We start from the raw sequence: 12,996 nt of genomic DNA, 5'->3' as shown, positions 1-12,996 counted from the left end.
AGAGTTTGGGGAGGGTCCTTATTCTGTTCCCGCATGACTGTGATCCAGTACATAAAGTCCAAAAAAGGCATGGTTGGATGCATTTTGGTGAGTTTAACCCCGTTCAACACCTTTGGGATGAACTAGATCAAAAAATGTGAGTTCAGTATCAGTGTCTGACCTCACAAATGCTCTTCTGGATGAATGGGTAAAGATTTCCACAGATTTATTCCAGACTCTTGTAGAAATCCTTCCCAGAGGGGTGGAAGCTTTTGTAGCTGCACCATACTGATGCTTAGGGTTGTAGGATAGGATAGCATAAAAGCTTTAGTAAATTTAATGTGTAGGTGGCCAAATACCTTTTTCACATAGTGTATGTAAGATATGTACACACAAGCGCAGCATGCACTTCTTATTGTCCAGAAACTAAAACAGATTCACAGAGCTGAAAGTTTTGTTTCACATTCGGTGCTCATCATGTCAAAAAGAATTAAAGCAGTTAAAACTGCTGCACACACCACAGAAATAGATAAAAGTTTACTTGTGGTGCACAATCTGTCATTCTTTGGGTCTGCTGCTCAAACATCAGATGTCTTTAAAGCTTTAGCGAGTAAAACCAGCTGTGTTCAGCGTGCTTTTGTCAGGTGTGTGTGTATGTGTAGCTCTGTGTGGGTGTGCGAAGTGCGAGTGGTGTGTGCGGTGGTGTAGCCGTGAAGCAGCGGTCGTCTTACAGTGCAATTATTCACTTAGCCCAGTGGCAGGCCGCTCCAGCCCTGTTGACTCTGAGCCTGCAGGCTGCTGGCTACGACAACAGATAGACCACAGTTGACACTGGCCCACACAGCTGCATTCCACCCTGGGAGATCAGCAGAAGGAGAGGAAAGTGAGGGAGAAAGAGGCGAGTAACATGAAGGAAGAAAAGGAGATAATGAGTAGAAATGAGTGAAAACAGAAAAAGGAGAATGAAGAAGGTGCTTGCTAGCTTCGCTGATCATTTCCTTGAGAAAGATGATTAGAGCATAGAAAATGAGAGCTGGCATGCAGGATTTAAACTAAATCCAGCAAGTGCACGATGATTACACACTTAGCAAAATCTGCTTTATGTGCAGAATGGGAAAAAAAAAGAGAGAGAAAAACTGGAAGATGGCAGAGAGTGAAAAGATCGTCCCTGGAGTGTCAGCCCGTCCCTGGATTTCTATAAGGCTGAGGATTGTGCTCTGCTGCCGAGAGAGAGGGGAACCTGTGCCGCCCTGATATTTGCCCACAGCACTGACGTGCTTTGCGGGGTTTACTTATGGTAATGGCAGCTTGGTGGAGTTTAGAGGCTCTTTTATATCACCGCCAGGCCATAAAATAGAGGACTGGAACCCAGAACTCCCAGCAACGGCCGAAGGAAGCAACAACGCTCTTTTGTGCATCTCCCCGTCGTCCTTTTTACCATTTTACAGTGCAACGACAGAACAAGCCAAAAAGTTTGCTTTCTTTTTGAGTCCCGGCTGATTTGGTGACAACTGTGGTTACTTCTTGAACAGCGTGAGATTTTAGATTTAATGCAAGCAAATCTGTAAGCAGTAAAACGGACTCATTGTTTTCATGCTTTCCTTATGGCAGCAAGCAGCCTTTCACCTGTAATTCTTCGTCCATCAGTTCACTTTGACTACTTCTAATCTACACATAAGACTCTGCAGAATGTTACAGCATGGAACAAGTCCCAGAAATGTTTTAGCTTTTGGTGCACTTGTTCTCCATTGTACACTCAGTGTGTGGAGAGCAAAAAAGGAACCATATTTGCTGGAAATTGTATCTCAAAACCACCCAAATGTCATCAGGTGATGATTTTTTCTTTTTATACTTGTCCAACAACAGAACAGGAAGTCTACACCAGACGACATTTCAACTTATTAAAGGCCAAGCTGTGGGAAAGGTGCAAAGTTGTAACTAAACACATGGTTTAAGTTCTAAGCAAGCTAAAGGTGTAAAAGGTAGAAGAGTCAGGTGACACAAGGTGTTTCCTGAGGACCTTTTGTCCCAGAACATCAAGTGCATTCACTGTACCGTCCGTCTACAGAGGAGACGATGAACATGTACGTCTCATGCTGTCTTCAGAAATGCTGTGCACTTTCTTCCACATTCACTCTGTCGTTACAAAGAAACACGCTGGCACTGCTTCTTGGCCTGACCATCCCACTACAGTGTGGTATGGGCAGGTGACGCCTTTGTCACTGCAAAACCAACCGTGGTCGAGAACAGCTGCTTCCTGTTGCAAACTACAGAGGCATTTGCAAAGCCAGCTAATAGGGGATTTGAGTCTTTGACACTATTTCTGTATGCATTTAGGGGTGAAAGAGCACGACATGAACAATGCCCCTGTCTAGAACATGTTCTCACACACCAATAAAGATATGAGAGGGGAAAACAAAGTGAAGCCTTCTTGTCTTTTCACTGATGAGCGAGGCTGTTTTGTGGCCTCACTGGGCAGCATGTCCATGTGGAATACAAGAACGCATACAGTACATGCTGCTGCTTGATAACTGGACCGTATAAATCTCCCGTATATACAAAGCAACATGCGGCTGTGGGGGCGTCACTCACTGAATGCTAGCTGGGCGCCCTGGTTAAGGCCCCGTTTAACAGGGCCACAATACACCATTTATGTAGCCATATCGCTCTGATTGCGTGTGCTCTTGCTTTTCACAGGCTTATAATACAACTTTCCGACTATCACTAGTCGGAGTTTGCAATTTTGAACAGCAAACTTAAAAAAATTAATTAATGTAAAATTAATTAGCCTGTTCTGTGCAATGATTGCCAAAATTAGAGAATGAAGATGGGTCCAAGAAACATGATAATGCAGCCTTAGATATAACCGATTCCCTTAACACCGCGTGTGTTTTTATGAGCACCACATTTGGTCTTGTTTTCTCTTTAGCCCTCAAAGAGCAGAGAAGACCTATTTTCACAGTTATTGACATTTTCGTCAATTCCCCTCGGCTTTGACTTTTAAAAATGTCTTTCCTCTTTCCTCTGCTAATAACGAAAGCAGAAATCTAATTACTCAAAGGGCCACTTGTTATCCTTCCTTCTTCTGTCGTGCCATTTCTTTGTTTTCCTTTCAGAAAATAAAATGCCTATTAGTATTTTCAAATTCTAAGAAAAACAAGATCTGTCATGAATCTTCAAAGATGTAAATGAAATGACGACTCAGGAGTTATTTCTGATTTGATGGATGCATTTATTCAAACTCTTTCTCCTCGAAAGGTCGTGCTCATTCAATATTGATCATGACAGAAGACATGTTTCTTTATACTTTGCTTTCAAGAAGATAGACTTTGTCTGAGGTTTTTTTTTTAAGTGGTTATATCCAGTAGTTCCCCGGTGCCTACAGGTCTTTCAGAGTTTTTCTTGAGTGTCTTCAGCCATGTGAAAAACACGGCGGAGCCTCTGTCATGGTTTGTGACTGCATTTCAGTCAGTGGTGTTGGAGATCTTGTCAAAATTGATGAAATTATGAATACAGAAAAGTATAATCAGATTTTCATCCACTATGCAATAGAATCTGGCGTGTCCGATTGACACTGGCTTCAGTTTTCACCATGACATGCTCCTAAACACACTGCCAATGCGATTAAAGCAGCAGTCCCCAACCTTTGCGCCACGGACCGGTTTATGCCCGACAATATTTTCATGGACCGGCCTTTAAGGTGTCGCGGATAAATACAACAAAATAAAACTAGTACCGGTACCGAAAAAAAGATTTATTCATAACACACGTGAAAAGACCCAGGAAAACAGAGTTAACGATAAAAACGATAACAAAATAACGCTGAAAACCGATAAAAACCCTGAAAACCAAACATTTCACACCTGGGCCTCAACTCTCGCGGCCCGGTACCAAACGACTCCCGGACCAGTCCGAGGCCCGGGGGTTGGGGACCGCTGGATTAAAGCATACCTGGACAGAGACCAGTCATGGTTTGGCCTCCTCAAAGCCAGAAGCCCAGCATTACTGACACTTAAAAAAAGTTTTGAATGTCCTTGAAGAAGGACAAGCAAGGCAACCTTGCATAAAGAGTTCAGGCTGTTGAACATTAAAGCTTATCATACGAAATATTAACTTTCAAACTCGTCAGAATTGTGTAAATCGTGTTTTTAACCTTATACAGTTTTTCCATACATGTGACCAAAAGGGAGTAGATCAAGACTTTTGTACAGTACTGTAGATACTAGGGGTGCAACGATACTCGATATTGAACCGTTCGATACAGTGCTTTCGGTTCGGTACGCATATGTATCGAACAATACAAAAATTTTAATTTATTTTATCAATTTTCCTTCTGACGATGCTGTCTGTGTTGAGCGCTCAGTGGATCTGCGTTCGACTACTCCGCCTAGGCTGCACTGTCAAGCGCAGATCCACTGAGCGCAGCACAAGCTAGCAAGACAGAAGCTAAGCTCTCCTTGCAACATGGCAAATTGAACCTCCCCCACCCTCATTCAGATCTGGCCTTTGGAATTATTTTGGTTTTCATGTGACGTATGACCCTGAAGGTAAGCGCGTCATGGACTAAAGTAAAACAGTATGTTGGATGTGCCATGCAATGCTCAATTACATGGGTGGGAGCTAGTGCGTTAGCGCAGTTAGCTCGTTAATGTGTTGACGCCGTCCAGCCCCACGCACGGGGCGATCCGCGGTAGCTCTTTAACGGAGATTTGCCGTGTTGTGGCGTTAATGTCATTTCAGATTAACGCTGACAGCACTAGTGGGAACACAACGAATATGACTGCACATTTACTCCGACATCATCCTCGTGCAAAGACAAGTGGAAGCAGACAAAAACAACAAGCACGCATGCTACAAACTTTACCCGAGTCATTTAGACAGCCGTTAGCACAGGATTCTCCTTATGGGGACCTGATATGTTTAATATGCTGCTGAGAATATAGCCCAGAAGAAGCGTATAGTATAGCTTTTATTTTGAAAGAGCCATTTCTCTGTAATAAACTATTTTCCAAAGATGAGTGATTCCTCCATCAGATAGTTATTTTTTTTATTACTTTGTTGTTTCAGCAACATTAAATTTAAAAACTGTACTTTTGAGTTAAAATACATATTTATAATTTTAATAAATGACAAATTAAAAAAGCATGAACTTTTTTTGTATCGAAAAAATATCGAACCGTGAATTTTGTGTATTGTTGCACCCCTAGTAGATACAGTAGTTTTACTACTAGAACAAATATTAAAACAGAACATATCAGAATCTCTTGTTGTGCTTGGTGAAAAGTGATGAAATACACCGGAACATTCACAGCATTCAAAAAGTCAAAAGCCTTAATCAGCAGCCTTCATTTTGACCAAATATTGTATTTGTTATGACAAAGACCCTTTTTTTTGGGTTTGCTTAATTTAGATCTAAAATCTAAAGCAGAGTCACAGAGTTTTTATTGGATTTGTAGTAAATTGGCTTTGAAAACCACCTCCCCTCAACGTTAATTGGTTTGACTCCATCTGGACTGAGCTCTCCTTCCCACTTTGTGTTACTGTACCTTCACACCTCATATTTCACACTTGTGTCTTCTCCACACATTTATTTTTACTTGACACTGCAAACGGGAACAAGTTCATCTGTGATCGTTTCCCAAAAGGAACAGTTGCTCCGGTGATGGTAGCTTCTGGGTGCTTTTACCTATCCTGTCAGTCTTAAAAGAGATATAGTAGACGGTTAAACTGGTTATGTCATAATAAAGGTTAGAAGTGCCCTGTTTTTGATTTTATCTATCCTCTGATGACTGAAAATTGGATAATAAATAGAAAAATTATCCAAGGCTGCTGATTGGCAGGGTAAAATAAACCGAGCATTAGCCTTCATGGTCTGAGCCATGAAGGCTAATGAGGTGACATGCCGTTCCCTTCTGTCAGTATCCATTCACAAGTCCGTGACAGCGTACACAAAAGACCAAAAGACCTTTAGCCAGTCAGACACGGCTCCCAAATTGGAGCTAATTGCTTTTTAGCCACAACGTCTTTGGGAAAATCAGAATGTGGCTTGTTCGAAAGCATCTCAGTAGGCGGGGGGAATTGTACACTAAATGAATAGCAGCATGTAACAGTTTGTCCACCTAACAGGTTTCGTAACAGAGCCGCTCGGTAGAAGGTGCTCCCCTGGCTGATCAGTGTGTAGAGCTCCCAGTTTAAGCTGAAAGTCTGCGTGACTGTAGCTCAGGTAACTCTCACTTCCTGCCGATTGATTCATCCAAAGCTGCCAGTTATCTGTTTAACATCAAGGAGGTTTGACAGGGGTGCTGCTCCTCAGCTGGTGTTGGCAAGAAACCAAAATATCCCATTTACCAGAGGTGACAGAAGTGGAGGTTAGTGCTGCGGTGCAGTGATTTCCAACCAGGGCTGTGAGAACGTCAAGGGTTCACAGGGGGAACATGGAAAGATTAGTTTAATTATCGTGGTTAGCTAAAGAATTGAGCGAACCCGAAGAAGTTTGAGCAGAAAGTTGGCACTTATTGTATTGGACAGGAAGTGCAAAACAGCAGCCATGATGCTTTTTAAATATTTGATGCATTAGTTTCCAGACAATAAAATATAGAGAAGTCATTAAAAACATCTCATCTGCCTTCTTTCGATGTGGAGTAGTGGCTCCACGCTGACTAAAGCCGGGCCAATCTTCTTTCAGCATCTGAGCCCAACCTGAAGCTGCGCTCCCGGCTGAAGCAGAAGGTAAGCGAGCGTAGGAGCAGTCCGCTGCTGCGTCGCCGAGACAGTCCCATCACCAGCGCCAAGAAACGCTCGCTCGACATGGCAGGTAAGAGGCAAGCAAACGGCTCGCTCAGAGTTTCATTCCACACTGCTGCTGGTTTCTTGTGTGTTTGATTTGTGTGTCTGCGCGCGTTTCAGACTCGGCATGTAGCAGTGCACCCGGCTCGGGCCCAAGCTCTCCAAATAACAGCTCCAACAACATCCCTAATGAGAACGGCATCACTGTGTCAGTCTCCAACAACACGGAGGTAACGCACACGCATACATTTGCTGTTATAGATGCCATTTATCTTTCTGTTGTTGTTCTTGTAATTTTAGCATAAAACTTATTAAGCCTGATCTCTGAAATTGTAGCCTGGCTCCTTTGTGCCAGCGATGTGCTGCAGGTTCTCTTATTAGCTTTAAAACATTGCAGCCTGGAGTACGTATGAAGGCTGTGATTGAGGGATGTTCGGATTATTGTTCTGTGGACAAGGAGGCAGGCTGAGGAGCTGGCAAGATGCTATTTGTGGCAGCCATTAGGGGCACTCAGGCAGTGTGGAGGAGGCTTCTGTCCGTGACAGTTTTACATCAGCAGTGAGGGTGCAAATGTAGATCTTTCCCCGTGTGTGGACTTTTTCTTCTGTGTGCTGTTTGTTTTTTTTTGTTATCTGTGTGCAGGAGGTTTTTTCCCTTGATGCAAACACAGATAAATCATTTAAATGTGTTTTCCAGGCATCTTTGGCCCAGAGGCTGTGCAGCGGTGCTGATCGTGGCTCCGTTAGCCAGCTGTCCCTCTACACTTCCCCATCTTTACCCAACATCACCCTGGGGCTGCCAGCCACTGCCACGGCCACTGCTGCTTCTAATGTAAGGAGGAAACTTGACTGAACAGCTTGCAGACTGTGCATCTCTCTAACTGTGAATTTGTTTTGTTTAGAGTGCACTGTCTCCAACTATCTATTCAAATATGCTTGCACGCTCTTTTCCAGGTGACCTCAGCCCAACAGGATGGAGGCCTGCAGCCAGCCCTCTCCCTCAGCCCTCCATTCCTCTCCGGTGGCCACTTGACCCCCTACTTGGCCGAGGCTGGAGCAGGAACAGGCGGGCACGGTGCACACAGTCCCCTGCTCCAACACATGGTGCTCATGGAGCAGAGTCCAGCGCAGAGCCCCCTGGTGACAGGTAGGGGAAACAATTCAGCTTTTATTAAATACCTTAAAGCATAGACTATATATACATGAAAGATGGCGATAGCCACTGGTTTCCAAATTAGCTATTTTTTGCAATCACTATAGTGATCTGAAGGCCGACATGACCGCATCTGGATGAGAGGGTAGACCTCGGGTGTTACCTGAACCCTGGGGACAGCAAGCTGCCCCCGTTAGATAAACAGGCTTAAAACAACATATACTTAGAGGAGAAAACAGCTGCTTCCCTGGAGTGTCCTTTAAATAAAACTGAATATTGAACAAGAGTTAGTTAGTTATCACCCAACTGAGCTCATATCTTGAAGGTTCAAACTCATCTTGGCTTTGGGGGGATAGACAAGAGGGTGTTGGTATTTACTGATGCTACCAAGGAGCATCCATAGACGCAGATACCTGCTAATGAGCGATAATGTGTAACTAAACATGCCACTGACATGTGGCACAATCAGCCATGTAATTTTGTGTTGCTTTTTGATTCATTAGTGACGGAGTCCATGTGCCTTACTGTTTTCAGAGGAATGTTTTTTTTTGTTTAAGTTATTTAACACTGAACCATGAAACATTCAAGCATGTGTCTGCACAGACAAGTTAGCAAAGAGCAAGTTTTTAATTATATCTTTAAGGACTTTGCAAGTAGCAGCATGATTAGCTAAATATATAAAATTGTTTTGTTTTTTGCACCAACAAGTTAATTCCAAAGAGACATTAGCTGAAGACTTGGTGTCTTAGTGTGTTGTGCAGTGGGTCATAAAAAATTTGAGGAACCCGGACAGAGGTCGTCTAGGATGGATGTCAAAGAGCCGTTCTTAAGTAAGGGAAACACTGTCAGCATCAATGTTCCCTCTAAGCTGCTGGCACGTCTCTGTGCACAGAAAATCTGCGTTGCGCACAAAAAAAATCTAACCTGAATTGAAATTAAAATAAATACGTTAACAATTCTGTTTTACAGTCTTAGTCAGTGACTGGCTGCTCCTGTATGGGATCAGAATGATGCCACCTTATCCCACAGTCCAGCCAATGATGCGATTCATTATTCGTTTAGCACAAATCTTGTGTAGTCAGTGTGTAGTCAGTGTGTAGTCAGTGTGTAGTTAGTGTGTAGTCAGTGTGTAGTCAGTGCGTAGTCAGTGCGTAGTCAGTGTGTAGTCAGTGTGTAGTTAGTGTGTAGTGAGTGTGTAGTTAGTGTGTAGTGAGTGTGTAGTGAGTGTGTAGTCAGTGCGTAGTCAGTGCGTAGTCAGTGCGTAGTCAGTGCGTAGTCAGTGCGTAGTCAGTGTGTAGTGAGTGTGTAGTGAGTGTGTAGTTAGTGTGTAGTGAGTGTGTAGTCAGTGTGTAGTCAGTGTGTAGTCAGTGTGTAGTCAGTGTGTAGTCAGTGCGTAGTCAGTGCGTAGTCAGTGCGTAGTCAGTGTGTAGTCAGTGTGTAGTGAGTGTGTAGTGAGTGTGTAGTTAGTGTGTAGTGAGTGTGTAGTCAGTGTGTAGTTAGTGTGTAGTCAGTGTGTAGTCAGTGCGTAGTCAGTGCGTAGTCAGTGTGTAGTCAGTGTGTAGTGAGTGTGTAGTGAGTGTGTAGTTAGTGTGTAGTGAGTGTGTAGTCAGTGTGTAGTCAGTGTGTAGTCAGTGTGTAGTGAGTGCGTAGTTAGTGTGTAGTCAGTGTGTAGTTAGTGTGTAGTCAGTGTGTAGTGAGTGTGTAGTCAGTGTGTAGTGAGTGTGTAGTGAGTGTGTAGTCAGTGTGTAGTCAGTGCGTAGTCAGTGCGTAGTCAGTGCGTAGTTAGTGTGTAGTCAGTGTGTAGTTAGTGTGTAGTCAGTGTGTAGTGTAGTCAGTAGTGTTGTTGTGTGTCAGAACAATGAGGCGACTGCTGAGTGTTACAGGTGTTACAGCAGTGACACATCTGCTGCTGTCAGGCCTGCAGGTATCAGGCTGTTGTTCTCCTTCATCTCATAGTGGACACAAATTATTTTTGGAGCGACACAAATAATTTGTGTGGCATCAGATTTGATGCAGAACAGATGATTGTTCTGTAAATAGTTTGAAATGTTTGTTTAAAAAACACCTTGGCTGCATTTTTAGGTAAACAGCTGCAAAACTTTGTTGTTTGCAAAACTCAGTAACTTTTTGAAGAAGTAACTCTATAGTTACCGGTAATTGCCCAACATTGGTCATTATTTACTGTATTTGCAGACAGAGTTACAGACTCTCTCCCAGACAGATATATATATATATATATATATATATATATATATTTTTTTTTTTTTTTTTTTTTACTTCCAATAGTGTTAACATGCTACAGGTCATGAACAAGATTATTTTTCTTTTCATTGTAAGTGGGCTAAAGCAGTTAATTAAAAGTAGTCTAACATAAATGCTGTAATTAGATTATTTTAATAAACATGTAACTTGGATCGGATGCTGGCGTGACCACAGTGCACACGTCTGCTGCTGCTCACAGTGGTCCAAGGGACGCTCAGAGAGTTAGTGTGTTCGCTCAGACACATGAAACATTAGAGGTAGGGCAGGGTATCGTCACTCATTTCTAGAATCGATTCAATTCCGATTCACAAGGTCCCGAATCGATTCGATCCACGATTCGATTTAATTCGATTCGATTTGAATCTGGGAAATTTTGACAGTCAGAAATATTATAATTCAAATCAGCACATTTACATATTTTTGTATCTATAAAAAGGAAGCTGACACACGCAAGACTTTATCAAAGGTGTGAGCGTCACAGCAGAGGCCTTTGTGTCAAAGTAGCTGAAGATAAAACACAGAAAAACATGAAGGTTTTCCTGGCCTGGATTTTATAAAAATAATCTGAAGTAGAGCTGGGCGATAGAACGATAACGATATGTATCGCGATATAACTTTTACTCGATAGAGAAATTAAGCTATCGCGATAGAGCTCGCCGCTCTTGTCCTCTTAAAAAAAAAAAAAAAAAAAAAAAAAAAAAAAAGGTCAGCCAATCCAAATTAAGTAGCGCAGAGCCGAACCAATCACAGCCGCAGCGTCACGTCGCGTGACTTGTTACGTACAGCACAAGTGCCAAGCGTGTGTTTGTTTGGGAAGCAGCCAGCGGGTAATGGAGGAAATGAGTGCGCCGACTAGAAAAATCAACCGAGCGTGACCGAAGAGAAAACAGATGATGGTTCCAACGCCGGAGAGATTGTCGAACGGAAGAGCCATAGAAGCTCCGTAGTGTGAAGGTATTTCGGCTATTTCAAGTCTGACAAAAAACAGAGTAGCGTGCACTGTAAATTGTGCCGAAAGCAAGTCTGGAAATACAATAAACTGGTGCATGCGTCACACTGTGCGCCACGTTATTGTTTCGGTGAAATGAATTTCTACAATACTGTTAATTCTACTCTCTGCAGTGTTTAAATGCTTACATATACACACAGTTACTGTCCCTCCACACATACGACTCGGTTCTGCTTCTATGCCCCAGCTTTGTTTACTTTTTCCCACCGAGGCTTCTAGACTTCTGATTGGCCAACATTTCGGCACGGTTAGGAATCTAGCGCCACCTGCTGCTTTGGCATGTTCATAGCAGCGTTTTCCTTCATTTCTGCCTTTATGTGTGGACGGGATTATTTTTTAAAACGAAAACGGAAAATCTCCGTTTTCAAAAATACCCGTGTACGTGTGGACGTAGCCTCAGTCTCTGACTGGAAGCGCTAATTCGTCATTCGGCTTTTGTCAGACTAAAGTAACTGTTAAAACTGTTTGAAAAGCTCAGCTATACAACAAGGAGAGATTGAGAATTTCCTTTTAGTTCTCAGTTTATTTGATATTGACAAAAGTTAGTCAGTTTTGTCTGTTCTTCTGTAAAACAAACTAAGATTTATTTTTAGAATTAATATTTTGTTTCTAAGTGGAATTGACAATTTAGTCTGTTTCATTTGTTCTATTTTGAAACTTAAACGCTTTAGCGGCTGCCTTTTGTGTAGTTTGTAATATTTGCCTTTATTTATCTGAAAAAGTCTCGTGTTCCTTAAGTACATCTACCCTGTTGAACTTATTATGGGAAATAAATATTTAAATAAAAACAAGCTGCTGATTATTTCACATTTTACTTGTGAGCAACGGCACATTTAAATCTTACAAATATAGTTATTTGGCTTATATCGTGATATATATCGTTATCGCCTGAAATGAAAAAAACATATCGTGATATGAAAAATTCTCATATCGCCCAGCTCTACTCTGCAGTACATCAAAAAACGAAAGAAAACCATTAATCAACACATGAACATCACCTCTGAAGTTACAGCGGTTTTATTAGAGACACAGCGTTTTGCATTTTGCATAATTTTAAAAAGTTTAAATTTGTTCAGTATTGAACAGCAGAAATTAGGTTTTTTTTCGGAAGTATATAAAACGAAAAAAAAAACGTTGGCCGACAGCGCTGTAAACTTGTGCGTAACAAGAAAGCGAATAACGAAGAAAACAGATTTTTAGACGGGAAACTGTTCTTGAAGTACAGAGAGAGAGAGAGAGCTGTGCATCGTGGTCGAAGCAAAACCGTAAAAGTCAGAGTGAATTCATGACGATGTTTATGTGAAGTGTAGTTTGGATCTTCTTTTGCTGCTGGTTCAGTCAGTATTGTTTGGAGAGAGATCAAACTAACAGCTTCAGAATCAGCGCAAAAAGGGCGGACCCGCCGACAGATCAGAGTCAGCGAGCTGTCGGCTTTCATCCCCGACTGTGAGAAAGGCGACATCTCACTGATTCTGATCCGCGGGTTGCGCTGTGTGTTTAAGTCTTTGTGCAGAATCCGTGTACCTGCTCTCATTTACTGTCTTAGCTGTTTGGTGGTTGTTGAAATTTTGTGATCTTTCACCTGAGATTCTGGCATTTCGGGCAAAATAAATTTATATTAAAAAATTGATTCAGGATTTTAATGAATCGATTTTACGTTATCCAAGCCAGAATCGATTTTAATCGATAAATCGATTATAAAAACCCACCCCTAACTAGAGGGAACATTGGTCAGTATGTATGGTAGAGGTAAGGAGAGCGCTACAGCAGTGAATGTACAGGCATCTGTAAAACACGGTGGAGGCTCT

General features: G+C 42.2%; 1 protein-coding gene across 7 annotated transcripts in view; it reads left to right on the top strand.

The window, feature by feature from the left end:
- LOC101464986 (histone deacetylase 4) overlaps positions 1–12,996 on the top strand; it is an 88,100-nt gene that overhangs the window by 51,241 nt on the left and 23,863 nt on the right. For all 7 annotated transcript variants that reach the window (XM_004575193.3, XM_014413490.3, XM_004575191.3 and 4 more), the window contains 4 exons: positions 6,665–6,793; positions 6,886–6,995; positions 7,462–7,596; positions 7,719–7,911. In XM_004575193.3, coding sequence (XP_004575250.1) covers positions 6,665–6,793; positions 6,886–6,995; positions 7,462–7,596; positions 7,719–7,911 — 567 coding nt within the window. The remainder of the gene's footprint in view (positions 1–6,664; positions 6,794–6,885; positions 6,996–7,461; positions 7,597–7,718; positions 7,912–12,996) is intronic.

This window comes from Maylandia zebra, linkage group LG23 (genome assembly GCF_041146795.1).
Source record: "Maylandia zebra isolate NMK-2024a linkage group LG23, Mzebra_GT3a, whole genome shotgun sequence".
In the NCBI taxonomy this organism is placed as follows: domain Eukaryota; kingdom Metazoa; phylum Chordata; class Actinopteri; order Cichliformes; family Cichlidae; genus Maylandia; species Maylandia zebra.
This window is presented reverse-complemented; position numbering and strand designations above follow the sequence as displayed.